We start from the raw sequence: 14,603 nt of genomic DNA on the forward strand, positions 1-14,603 counted from the left end.
ATGCGTCTGTTTCATTCAGAAATTTTCTTCGGAGCCGATGGTCGTGTATGCAGCGAGCTACGAGTCACACACCTGTTCCTCTACCTCTGAGCGACACTGCTGTTGGATCTACGGCGCCCACTTGCCTCGCGGACAGCGGCCGTTCTCCACGTCCGGGTGGCTGGGCTACTCAGTCCCCGGCGGATGGCAGAGGCACTCCCTTGGGTGGACGGCAGTGTCGAGGACTCCGCAACGGCCATCCCTCCTTCTTCCCGGGTTTCGGCACCAATATAACGGCGGTTAATGGAAAGGAGGAGGCAAGAACCGGCTTGACAATATAAATAATAGTTTAATGAAGAAATAAACGAAAACCACACAAACATAAACACACAGAGCAGCTGCCTGTAATTCTGTCTCTCTTGAACCGCCATCAGGCGGATTGGGGACCGGGTGTGCGTTGTTCCAGCCCAGCCCCGCTCTCCTCCGCTCTACAGGGATTTTATTAATTTGTGATTCTTGTAGCCTCTATGTCTGTGACTGTTATTGTAAAGAAAGGCTAAGAATTTTCTTTTTTTACATTCTATTAATCGATTTTATAAATGAATCAGCTGATAAATCAGTTTTCTGCTTTTTCCACCTCCATTGTTATTGGTTTGGGCAAAATCCACTATTGTTCGACGTCTACTTAAAATTCACCCCTATGTTTACTTATGATATTGTGTTCGAAACATAACTAATATAATTTCCATTATTAATAACTGTAAGTTAAATAGTTTAGTCAATCTATTAAGACATACTGTTTATGATGGGGATAAGAAATTATACTGCTTAGAATGAATGACCAAGGCAAAATTGTTCTGTGATCAGTATTAGATCCGTAGTCAAAGACGACTGCAACTTTATCAAGCACTCTGTTATCACTGCACTCCATGTGAGATGCAGAGCTGATTTTATATAACAATGCGTTATCAGTTTACAAGGGAAATGGTGAAGAAAATGAGCAAGAGAGGCTAGAGGAGAGGACTTTGTTCAGTGTTGTAGCTTCATACATGGCAGAAGCATTTCTACTCAATCCCCGTGGAGCTCACCAGCATAAAGAGTTCAGCTGAAGAGTGTTTCTCAGCCTCAGGCCAGTATTGAACTGAATTTAGCTGGAGTTCATGAGGGGGAAGTTGGCTGCGCTCACCTGTGCTCTACCAAAGAGCTTCTCTGAAGAACACCAGAGCTTTTTGAACTTAAAGAGCTTAACATATTCAACGGACAAAACTATTTAAAGTACCATGTTCAAATGGAGCCTGAGCCCATGAAAATGACGTGGTTCCTTACATGTATCACAGCCGATCCGAGGTGAAATGTACACTGAGTGGCGCTAAAAGAAAGTTTAATGTTCTCCCAAACAGATGAGGGATACTTCACTCCCTGTCATAAAAGCAATTATGAGATACAGTTGTAAATGTATTTTCTGAAGCAATCACGCCATTTTGTGGTTCTTCTATGACACTTTCAGCTCAAGAGTTAACTCACATACTCTTCAGGACTCCAGTCCTTTACATCCCAAGTGCAATGCTCAATCAGTTGAGCTACCATGCAATTTGATTATGCTCAAACAAGCTTGTAAATGTAGTTCATTATATAATGCTGGTGATGGCGGCGTAGTGGGCAAAACCACATAACTGTTAATCAGAAGGTCGCTGGTTCGATCCCACAGCCACCACCATTGTGTCCTTGAGCAAGGCACTTAACTCCAGGTTGCACCGGGGGGGTTGTCCCTGTAATAAGGGCTCTGCTTTGGATAAGAGCGTCTGCCAAATGCATAAATGTAATGTAAAATGTAAAAATATAATAATACAAATTTCCAGACCACATAGTATGCACTTAGCTGCATAGAAAAGCTATAGGATGTCCCTTTGATCCCTATTTAGTAAATGACTTAACCTGAAGTGTGCTGTCTGTCTGCACTGGTCTCAGAACAGTTGGGGTGGGATCATCTGTTTGTAAAATCAATGGAAGACAGTCCTGTTTTTTTCTCTCCTCAATGCAATTTTAAGAGTCTATGGGACTTTTCAGTGGTAATGGAAGCAACTGCAAATGTGTATGAAACATAACATTCAACTTTAAGGCATAAATAAACAGCACATCACAAAGTACTTGTGTAGTAAAATATTTTATTAAGCTTTTTAATGGATTCTGAGATTAGGCATTCACAAAGAATGAAACCGAAGTCGTCATTATCTCTGCTCTTAAATATCGTGATGTGTATAGTTGTTAGATCATCTACATAAAAGCATTAAGCACGTGGAATCACTGATTTCTTGAAATGTTTTCATCATATAAAAGCTGGTGGTTTAACCCTCATTGCTCCAAAAATGATGAATCAGCATTCTCACCTCCTTTTACTCATGTTTCCTCTGATTTTCTTGTCTCTTTCTCTCTTTAAATATCCTCCTTTGAAGTTCATCTCTCTTTAGGTAGTAAGAATTGATTAAAAGGGACACAATAACCAACAGGAAGCCTCTTTTCAGCCTCTTAAAGGGATAGTTCACCCAAAAATGAAATAGTTATCGTTTAGTCATCACCCTCATGTCGTTCCAAACCACTAAGCATTTATTTTTTTTTGTTTCAAAAATGTACATTTTTAAGAATCTTCATGCAGTTCTATACCATAATGCATTCACCGAAATTAACTTTGAATTTTGTCAGTTTTACTCAATACTACAATGTTCATATTACTAAATAAAACTCATTTAACCAAGGGAACTTAAATTAATTAAAAGTTGATTCAACTAAAAACTTTCCTTAATAAGGGATGTGCGAGACTAGTCGACTAAATGGTTCTGATGCTGCTAGTCTACACTGGAATATTCGGTGATTTTCAATTTTCCACATTAATCTTTTCAAGATTTGTACACATTTACATTTAGCTTTATATTTTAACAAAGGCTGCTCTTAAAATACTGTCATATTAATGTTAAAAATTGTACAAATATTATTTAAAAAATAGGATTCAATTCATCTCAGGCTTCGTGTGCTTCTTCCCTCTCACTCGCAGCACGAGCAGGAAAATATCCAAACTCAGTAAAGTAGCTATAGTAATCACTTCGGTGGTGGTGCGGGTACCGGATATCTGAAACGTTGGCTTGCATGTCGCTGTGGATGAATTCACATTTGAGTCTTCTTTAAATCTGTGTGTCTTGTAAGTTATTTTCCTGCTGAGCAGGCTTTTTCAAGTGCAGGATAGCCGCCTCAGGTGAGTCACGTCCTGTCTTTCACCGGACCATATTGACGAGTTAAAGTTGCTCATCAAAAAATGTATGCTCTTGAGTAAGTAGCCTAGAAAATGACTGTTTTAGGCAATCAATGCTGATTAAGAAGGCTGTTTTCAATGAGGTGCCGAGTGCTTAACGTGTTAAACTATCTTTTATTCTGTGAGCACACCATGCTTATAATACATTAGGTTTCATTGTGGGCTACATCACAGAACAATTTTTTCGGTCCTAGAGCTACACTTTACATAGTTTTACAACTGTTATTGGTTAACGTTCTTTACAGAACAGCTGTCATAATAGATCAATGGCTAATGCATGACTGCACGTAATGCAATCCATAATGTTATTGAACCTCAGACCTTAATGTTTAACAAAGAAAAAGTTAGTTTTGCCTTTCTCAAGGGGGTATATAATTGTGCACAATTATTAGGCAACTAAATCACAAAAATAATTTATCCCAACTCAATTGTTTATTCTCAATTTTTAGAGTAAGCGCAACAAATAAGTAACACAAAATGACAATTAAATAACATTTTTGGCCTTTCAAAAATATTCAGTGGCCAATATAGCCACCCTTCTTTTCAGTAAGTGCCATGAGCCTTCCATCCATGGAGTCCGTCAGTTTCTTGATCTGTTCATGATCAACTTTCGCTGCAACCACAGCCTCCCAAATGCTTTTCAAAGAGGTGTATTGCCTTCCCTCACTGTAAATCTCAAGTTTGAGGAGGGCCCACAAGTTCTCAATAGGATTTATGTCAGTTGAGGAATGGGGCCAAGTCATTATTTGGGCATATTTGAGGCCCTTACTGGTTAGCCAAGCAGTGGAGTACTTGGATGCATTTGATGGAGCATTGTCCTGCATAAAGATCACTGCCTTCTTGAATGCTGAGGACTACTTCTTGTACCACAGTTTGACAAAAGTACTTACCAGTAACTGGCTGTAGGTTTGGGAGTTGAGTTTCTGTCCATCTTCAACTCGAAAAGATCCAACTACCTCATCCTTAATTATAGCAGGCCATACCAGTACCCCTCCTCCACCTTGCTGGCGCCTGACTCGAAGTGGTGCCCTGTGTCCATTAGTGATCCAGCCATGGGCCCATCCATCTGGTCCATCAAGAGTCACTCTCATTTCATCTGTCCATAAAACCTTTGAAATATCTGTTTTCAGGTATTTCTTTGCCCAATCTTGACGCTTCAACTTGTGAATCTTATTCAGTGGTGGTCGTGTTTCAGTCTTCTTGACCTTGGCCATATCTCTGAGCACTTGGCACCTTGTGCTTCTGGACACTCCAGGTAGGTTGCAGTTCTGGAATATGGTGGTATTGGAGGATAACGGGTTCCTGGTAACTTCACGTTTATTTATTCGCAAGTCTTTTGTAGTTAATTTGCGCCTTTTCTTCTCCATTCATTTTTTGCGCCCCAGTCGACTATTCGCAACAAAACGTTAGATTGTCGTTCGGTGGTCACGCCTTAATAGTTTAGCTATTTCAAGAGTGTTGCATCCGTCTGAAAGACATTTTAAATTGTTTTACTTTTCAGTGCCAGTTAAATCTCTTTTTTGGCCCAATTTGGTAATGAAGGTAATGAAGATGCCTAATAATTATGCACACCTTGATATAAGGTGTTAGTCACTTTCGCCACACCCTCCCTCATTACACAAATATATATCCCGTGAAAATGATTGAATCCAATAAACATTCAATTTTATATGGTTTGGAGTTGGAAAATTTGCATGGATGATCAGAATCCTCACTTGACTAATAATTGTGCACGTGTGCATCCTTAAATGTAGCACACAAGTCATATGGACTACATGTACATGAGGATAAATGAGGATTCTTCCAAATTTCTCCTTTTGTGTTCCATGGAAAAATTACAGCATATGGGTTTGGTAAACAATAACTAGGTCTGTCAATCGATTACATTTTTAATGAGAAGCCTATCAATTAATCGAATTAATCACAATTAATCTAATATACAAATATTTGCTGAGAAAGGCCCTCAAATAACAATAATTTAATATATGATTAAATAATTCTAAATAGTTATATTTAAATCATAAATATAATATAGATTATAAATATAACAATTTATATCATTAAAATGCATTACATTACTGTGGCACACGAGTAAAGCATTGATCACACCATACAAAAAGTGGCTTTATAGGTCAATATTATTATTTATTTCCATATCGTTGAACATAAGCCTTGCATTGGCCAACAGTCTAAAGTAATCCAATTTGGTAATTGAAAACATAATTCTGTCTGAAATAGATTTATTATTAGGGCTTTTCTTAGGACACGTCAATGTACACCTGCATCAGATGGATGCTTTTGGAGCTCTCACTTGGTTGAGTCTTGTCATGAACAGTGTTTTTAGGTCGCTATGTCACGTTAAACATAGTTTGAAACTCAGGAAAATGCGTATCGAGACAAAGTATGCGCTTTGTCAAGCTGTGTTTGAATGTTAGAACACGTCCTCATCTTGTGCTGTCACTAGTGTCAAACAGGCCTGAGTGGTTTGATCTCTATTCAGCTGCACATTGCCTATACAGCTGGAGTTCAGCTTACTGCCCCCTGCTGAAAACAGATGGTACTTCAAGCTTGAGTTGCTCTGATATTAGGTAGGAATATTTCTTATTGTGGTAAGATAAATGCATTATCAAACTATTAAACATATTCAACAGCCCTAATAATAACAGAATTACAATTTTTGGGTGAATCATTCCTTTAAGGGAAGTTAATTCTTGCCATGGTCCATAAATCCGTAATATCAAAGCGAACAGCCACAACATTAATCTCGGTTTAAAAAATGAGCTTTCTGTGAAAATGACAGAAGACATAATGCTGACTTAATAATAAATAAAGGCTCCAAGTCAAGAGATGGACAGTGGAAAAGGTATCTCTAAAAGAGAAGAATTGGAGGACCTGAAGGGAAGAGACTTGGTATTGGTTGACAAATGATGTCACATCCTGCTAACAGAGAGTTCAGAGGAACCAGAAGCATTTCCTGCGGCTCTTCTTGATCGTCTGCAGGGCATGCGGCGAGTCCTGTTGACGCTGAGGAGGAAAGACGAGCTGAGGAGAACTCTGCTCTGATTCCTGCTGCTCCGGAACCTTCCACACCCGCGTCACCTGACCCTCCTGAAGACGGAAGTCATGCTCCACACTGAGAGAGAAAGACAGAGAGTGAAATACTGTTTATTATTGTGGCTGCAATAATACGTCACACACTGATGTTCACTGACACTTCAAATCAAACATAACAATTTAATACACTAAGTAACTAGGAAACTTAGTCAAGACACACTTTGATAACTGAAAGTTTAAAACAGCTTACAAGACTTGAAGTTTGAAGGTTATTTAGGTGTTTTGTCTCCCCACCCTTAGGTCACACCATTGGTTGAACACATCTGTTGCTGTCATTTTGAATGCACCACAATTTGCACTTTTCAGGAAAATAATAAAGGGCTTACTTATAGTTGTCTCTGCATATTATGGATGGGTGGAGTTTCTGGTTCTAATCCGCCCTAGTATAACTTTTTATCTTAATAAACCAAGATTACATCTATATATCAATGGACACATTTGTTTGCATTTTGCTACACAATTTAACTGGACAAGTGGAGTGAGTGGGGGCGCACTCACAACCAGCACTCATTATAACATTAAAGGAATAGTTCACCCAAAAATAAAAATTCTCTCATCATTTACTCACCCACCCAGATGTGTATGACTTTATTTCTTCTGCTAAACACAAATGAAGATTTTTCAGCTCTGCAGGTCCGTATAATGGAAGTAAATCCATATGTCCTGAAGTGATATGATAGATGTGGGTGACAAACAGTTCAATATTTAAGTCCTTTTTAACTATAAATCTCCACGTTTGACCAGCCCTGACCAGTAGGTGGACATAAGCATGAAGAATGTGAATCGCCAAAAAACAAAGGAAGAAGGATGCAGAAGTGAAAGTGGAGATTTATAGTTAAAAAATAATAAAATATTGATCTGATTCTCACCCACACCTATTATTGTCACAGTCTGGCCTCACTGTGCCTCCCCTGACTATCTGTTTGTCTAGTCTGAGTGTTTTCCCTGTATTTGCCTCGTCTCTTACGCCCTCTTGTGTCTTGCAGTGCCACGTTGAGTTTGCCAGCTCCGGTTGCCTTGACAATGATCATAACTCCAATCAGCTGATCATCCGTGGCACCTGCTCTCCCAAATACCTCTCCCTATATAAGCTCTCCTCATGTTGAGTCCTTTGTCAAATAATTTGTAACGTGGTGCTGTTTGTATCCAGTCGGTTTTGTCCTGTACCTGTTATTCACTGGGGTTGACTTTTTTTATCCAGATTGTCCAAGTCCCTGTGGTCACTCCCCAGTCTGTTCAGCCCACAGTGACCGTTTCCCCGATAGTCCTGTCCTCCACGGTCATCCCTGCCCTTCCTGTCAGTGCATTCCTTTCCAAGACTGAGACTTTCCCTATCCTTATCATATCTTGACCTCGGTCTGCCCACAGTTTTTGTTCCATAACCCTTTCCTGAACCTTAGGTCATCCATTCTATCCCCTGTAGTCTTCCTTCCCTGTCTGGATCAGCTTCCTTGTCTGCCCAGCCTGTTCCCTGCTTGTTACCTGACCCTACTTCATTCCTGGTCCTTCCTCCCTGGCCACCTGACCTCACTCCTTCCCTTACACCTTTTCCCTGGCCTCCTGACACTGCTTCTTCCCTAAATCCCTAGATCCCTCTCCCTTGCCTTTAGACCCCATTTCTTGGTCGGATCTGCTACACCACCCTGGTCCGTCCTAACGATTTCACTCTGGTCTGCCTTGGATACCTGGCAGTCCACCCATCTGCTCTGTCAGTCTTGGCTCCCTGTCTCATTCCTGAGGCCTCCTCCCAGGCCGCCAGACCCCTCACCTAGAGCCACATTTACGGTCCACCCCTAACCTAGAGCCACATTCGGATGTTCAGAGCATGGTGTCTCAATCATGGCTCTACTTTCTGGTTCGGTTTCAGTTCTGTTGTCGGGTTTCGGACACATGCTCCACGTCCTGTATTTCTTCCCTCACTCCCTCCCTCCCTGGTCCATTCTTTTTGTGGTGGTCTGTCTCTTGTGGATGCCAGGAAGTGTCCATCAAGGGAGGGGTACAGTCACAGCCTGGCCTGACTGTGCCTCCCCTGACTATCTGTTTATCTAGTCTGAGTGTTTTCCCTATGTTTGTCTTGTCTCTTACGCCATCTTGTGTTTGCAGGTGCCATGTTGAGATTGCCAGCTCCAGTTGCCTTGGCAACGATCATCTCTCCAATAAGCTGATCATCCCCAGCACCTGCTCTCCCAATTACCTCTCCTTATATAAGCTCTCCTCATGTTGAGAACTTTGTCAAATTGTTTGTATCGTGGTGCTGCTTGTATCCAGTTGTTTTTTTCCGTTTCCGTTTATTCTCTCGGTCGGTATCTGGTTTTTGTGAGTTTTTCTAGTTTGTCTTTCTGTTTCTCCCCTTCGCGGGAGTTTTGGTTGGTACTTTTGTTTTTGTAAATAAAGCCCTTATCCTTGCCTCTCTGGATTTGGGTCCTGCTTTTCTCTCTCTATTATCGTGACAATTATATCACCTCTGCACTGCATTGTATGGACCTACAGAGTTGCGATAATCTTCTAAAAATCTTTGTGTTCAGCAGATGAAAGGAAGTCATACACATCTGGGATGGCATGAAGGTGAGTAAATGATGAGAAAACATTCTTTTTTTGGGTGAACTATTCCTTTAAACATAATATTCCAGAGCCAGATCACTGCTGAAGAACTTGCATTCTGCGTAAGACATTTACCTGACGAAAGCTTTTTCAAAAAGTAGTAGGGAAGAAATTGGTCAAGGCAAAAGGTAGTATGGACATGTCCCACCTGTAAATGACACCTAGGGTTTTCCTCCAAAGAAAATGTAGACTTCTGAAAATACGCTCCATAACTGCATACTTTGGAAAATGCGTTAGGAAGCTCAAATTAGTTTCATGTGGATATGCTGTAAAGTTTGTGTAACAATATGCTTTCACTCTATGGAACTATAAGAGTAGTTCTTCAAAACATCAGCTTTTTGTGTTCAAATCCTGCTACAAAAACAGCTGAACCAGTTAGGCTGGCTGGTCTTGGCTGGTTTAGAGTTCAAAAAGTGGACAAAACCCCTCTTAAAGCAGCTAACTGACCAGGCTGGGCGACCAGCCAACAAGCTTAGGCTGGTTTTAGGTGTTTTTTGTTTCCAGAAGGGAGGGAAGAAAAAGGTAATATGGATTGGAACGAAATGAGGGCGAGTAACTGATGACAGAACTTTCACTCTTTTTTGTGAACTTTCTTTACAAAGTGCAAGAACAAGCCCTCAACAAAATATTGCCTTCAGAAAAATGCAGGCATATTTAAATGCATATGAATCTATGGCGTTGACATTTTGTCAGCATCATTGAGCTGACAGCTTGGATTGTTGCTGATGATGCAGTGGCCCAGATCGCTGGCAAACGCTGATGTGGACATGAAGCAGCTTTCCAAAAGACGGGATGGAGAGATGTAAAGAGCTTCTGAACAACACGGTCATAACTCTTTATGCTAAATGTGACTAATGAGATCATTGTTTCGTGCATATTTATTTATATGCACACTCACTTTATTGGAGAGAGAGAGAGAGTTATACCTGCACTGAGTGGTTTCTTGTGTCAAGGCTCTAATACACACACTCACACAAACTTCACCTAGAGTATTCCCTAGAGAACGGCAATGTCAGACAGGCAGGGAACACTGTGTGCTTGCTGCAACAATACCATTTTTAAAGCTCTTCAAAAATCCCTCTTCTAACCAATTACCTTGCAGTCTCTCTTTCTGCATCTGCTTAGAGACCAGAGGCCCATGTAGAATCCCCACACTTTGAGGATGTTCACCCAGCTTTTTTAACTTCTTTTTACTAAAAATGATGGGATCATCACCAAAACAAAAAAAAAATCATTAATTCTGATTAAATTAATTCATAAAAAAAAAACAATACTTTGTCGCTCCTCTGGCTTTTATGATGGCCTGAATTATTTGAGGCATGGACTTCACTAATGTAAAAAAATATATATAACTTTCTCGAATCACGGATGACAGATCAACTTTGTCGGATGGAGCCTTGTCATGGACCAATTTTTTCAATTTCCACCATAAATTTGCAATCATATTGAGATCCGGATTGTTTGCAGGCCATCCTCAAGAACAGATTTCACACACTTAGCACTGTGGCAAGATGCATTATCATCCTGAAAAATGACATCATCATCAACGAACCTATTTTCTATCGATGGAATGCGAGCGTCCAATATTTCAATGTACACCTGTGCATTGACTGTTGAGGTAATGATGGTCCTTTACCTGACACGGAACCCCATATCTTCAATGACTGGGGAAAAGTGATTGTTTTCTTCAGGCAGTCATCTTTATATTTCATTAGAATGGACCAGACAAAAGATCCAGCATCATCGCCTTGGCCAATGCAGATTCCTGATTCATCACTGAATATCACTTTCATCCAATCATCCACACTCCATGATTGCTTCTCTTTAGCCCAGTGTCCTTTTATAACCTTTCCATTTCATTTATACTTCCACCAAATATTAGACACAGCTGATTGGGAACAACCAACTGCTTTGCCGAAGAAGTTTTCTAATCCTTTCCATTGTTTCAATTGACAACTCTCTTCCAGAGTTCCAGGGTCATGTTTCCTCTCAATTAGCCAAGTCCAACAGCTCGTTAAGGTCTGTAAACACTCTTTTCACTGCAGACTAATTTGCATTTTTAGACTTGTGCCGGTATTTGTTTTAGAAATGCAAATTACAGGGTGATTCCATAATTTTTTCCTCTAATTGATCTGGAACAAAATATGCCATTAATTAATGTCATTTAATTTGTTTGGTTTTGTGCCATATATCTGTGATTTGTATATTATCTACAGAGTAAAAAGCGGGGTGAACATCCTCTAAATGTGGTGATTCCATAAGATTTTCCAGGGGTTGTACATGCATAACAAGAGATTTGTCATTTTTGACAAGTTTTCTGAAAGTCATTCAAATAGTGTCATTTCTAGAACATCTCAAATTCTTCTGTGCTGGAAATGATGCTGATAGAAATTAATATATATTTTTTTTTAAATAAAATTGATGCCTCCTTTGTTTCCCGAAGGCTAATTTCATAGCTAACATTAGATACACAACTAAATTATATTTTCAACTTTTTAAAAATTTGGCAAAATTACAGCTTGATTGTAAATGACACCCATTCAAAATGTTCTGCTTACAAGTGATATTCCATTGATTTGTCTTTGTTTTCTTTAAACATCACTAGTCTCATGTTTCATCTCAAGCATTGTTACGATCCCGTGTTGTCCGTAGTCTCAGCTCCGCCTTCTGAGCCTTCTACGCCATCGCCTCCCTCGGCTCCGCCTCCCGAGCCTCCCTCGGCTCCGCCTACGCCTTCCACGGGGCAGACAACAAGGAATCGTAACAAGCATGCTCTTTACTGACACTTTAGTCGACCTCATTAACAAGTACACTTACTTTAAAAATAAAAAGGTTTGGGTGCTGGAAATGACACCACAACTCTGGGACAGTCATAATAAAAAAATAAAAAAATGTAAAGAGATTTTCACAATGAATATTATTTTTTTTTAATTATTTTACTCTTTGTTTAGATGATTGTAGTTTCAAACAGATCTTTTAACCTACTTAAACGGCATTTGAAAAGTACCAAAAATAAATAACAATGGCCTGGTAAAATGTTTCCAAGTCCATTTTAATGTGACATTCATAAAACAAAAAGTTGACATTTGTTCTGTAATAAAAATCAACATGACTGGACCTAAAATTGCCTAAAGTTAAAGAAACACCCATATAAAAGAGAGTATCTTTAGTTATACAGTAGTAGGCTATAACATACTGTCAGAGAGCGAGGTGAAGTGACCCAAAAGCGGAGGAGCCGTTCAAAGGATTTATTTACAATAAATGATAACGTTAACGGTGCTAGCGAAACTGGAGATCCCAGCACCGGCTGCAGAAGAGGGAAGGAGTCTTGTGAAGAGTGTGATCATAGACGAGTGTGTGCAATGTGGAAGTAAGGAGCATATCTGTACGTATCCTCCGTAGAAGAGTAGTGAGGTGCAGAGAATAATGCCCAACAGATTTGAAGGAAATCACATTCCTGACACACAAGCAGAGACAGGCAACCAAACAGATACACGAGACAGGACAAACGAGGCAGAGACAGTGAGGTAAGTTACTTCACATAAACAATGATCTGGCAAAGATACTAAGAATACGAAGGGTTTAAGTAGGGAGTGAATTAGAGCAGAACCAGGTGTTGCTAGCATGCTAATTAGTGGCATGATCAGCATTCCCAAGGAAACACTGATCATGCATGCCAGCTTCACCGGCAAAACATGAGGAAGATAAAGTAACAAAACACAGAACAAACCGACAAACTCAACGGAGCTGTAACATATACCAATCAGCCACAACATTAAAACCACCTGCCTTTTATTGTGTAGGTCCCCCTCATGCCTCCAAAACTGCACCAACCCACACCTCAGATTAGCATTCTGAGATTATATTCTTCTCACCACAATTGTAAAGAGTGGATATCTGAGTTACCGTAGACTTTGTCATTTTGAATCAGTCTGGCCATTCTCTGTTGACCTCTCTCATCAACAAGGCGTTTCCATCCACAGAACTGATGCTCACTGGATGTTTTTTGTTTTTGGCACCATTTGTAATACATTTTAAAGACTCCCCATTTAGAGAGAATGGGGAAAAAATGTGATCTCTGTGATTTGGACCATGGCATGATTGTTGGTGCCAGACGGGCTGCTTTGAGTGCTTTGAGTATTTCTCAAGCCCCTAGAATTTATTCAGAATAGTGAGGGGCAGTTCTGCAGATGGAAATGCCTTGTTGATGAAAGAGGTCAACAGAGAATGGTAATAAGCTGGTTCGAACTGACAAAGTCTACGGTAATCCGGATAACCACTCTGTACAATTGTGGTGAGAAGAATATAATCTCAGAATGCTATTCTGAAATGTGAGTTGGCGCTGTTTTGGTGGCACGAGGTGGACCTATATAATATTAGGCAGGTGGTTTTAATGTTGTGGCTGATTGGTGTATATACACACAATTTACTGAGTTTGCATCCCCTTTTCAGGGTCGTAACTTTTTTTTTAATTTAATACTGCCCTTCAGAGGATCCTGGGTAGCTCAGCAAGTAAAGACACAGACTACCACAACTGGAGTTGCGAGTTTGAATCAAGGGCATGTTGAGTGACTCCAGTCAGGCTTCCTAAGTAACCAATTGGCACGGTTGCTAGGGAGGGTAAAGAACCCTTGGTTTTGGTTGGCTAATATTAGTTTGGAAGTATTTGTTGAGAAATGTTAACATTTCTGTGGAAATCTTACTTTTGATTGCAGACTTTGGTATCTTTGGACATTGTTGAGATTTCTTCTGAAACCAATTTGCCTACTAAATATAGGAAACTAAACCATGACCTCCAACGCCACGTAAAGCACAATCATTGTGCATCTCAATAACGTCAACAATGCAGTAAAGCCATTGGTTCCCCTCTCAGAGGTGTCATTCTAAACCATAGTTAAATCTCTCTCAGAGTCTGACAGCTTCACTACACCCATCCCCGTCTCATGGTGTTATCCACATTCCGTCTTCACAACATCAGCCAATTCTGCGAAGCTTTCTGCCATTCACAGCCAAATAAAATCTGCACTCCATCAGGTTCCAAGAACATCCCTTATTATCTGATCATACTCTCAGGAATCTTATCCAGTCATTATTTGTAACTCCCCCATTTGCACCTCTTACTGGTGGACCATCTCATTGTCCATGTTCGGAATGTAATACTAGCAACTGCACCTCTTTTGTTGCCATATAAGCTCACGGCATTGCATGTTTTTTCAGCAAATAAAATCTAGTTATCTCAAATATAACATATATAGGGAAATGTGTAATACATAATTAAAATGTCATATATTTTGGCAGTCCACTAAAATAATGATTCAAGGAGTTAAAGGGTGCCATCATTTCACACTAATGATAACATTTTTAGCATTACACTAATGAGATTTCAGAGGCAAATGTGCTTAATTTTCATGAAAATAGCATCACAATTAAAAAAATATCTTCTTGATAGTCCTAAAAGTTTGCCATATTTTCATTCATTACTTTTTTTACTGGTTTGAAATAAGACCTGAACATATAACCTGGTTCTTCACAGGTTTTCATGGGATTCACCCAAATATGCATGGAAGTTATTAAAAACTCTTCAGTCTTATGGACATCTATTCTG

General features: G+C 39.9%; 1 protein-coding gene across 2 annotated transcripts in view; it reads right to left on the reverse strand.

The window, feature by feature from the left end:
• Positions 1 to 2,138: 2,138 nt before the first annotated feature.
• Positions 2,139 to 14,603, reverse strand: part of LOC127634070 (uncharacterized) — a 106,908-nt gene continuing 94,443 nt past the window's right edge. For both annotated transcript variants that reach the window (XM_052113496.1, XM_052113487.1), the window contains exon 3: positions 2,139 to 6,416. In XM_052113496.1, coding sequence (XP_051969456.1) covers positions 6,236 to 6,416 — 181 coding nt within the window. In that variant the 3' untranslated portion in view covers positions 2,139 to 6,235. The remainder of the gene's footprint in view (positions 6,417 to 14,603) is intronic.

Source organism: Xyrauchen texanus, chromosome 4 (assembly GCF_025860055.1).
Source record: "Xyrauchen texanus isolate HMW12.3.18 chromosome 4, RBS_HiC_50CHRs, whole genome shotgun sequence".
Lineage (NCBI taxonomy): Eukaryota > Metazoa > Chordata > Actinopteri > Cypriniformes > Catostomidae > Xyrauchen > Xyrauchen texanus.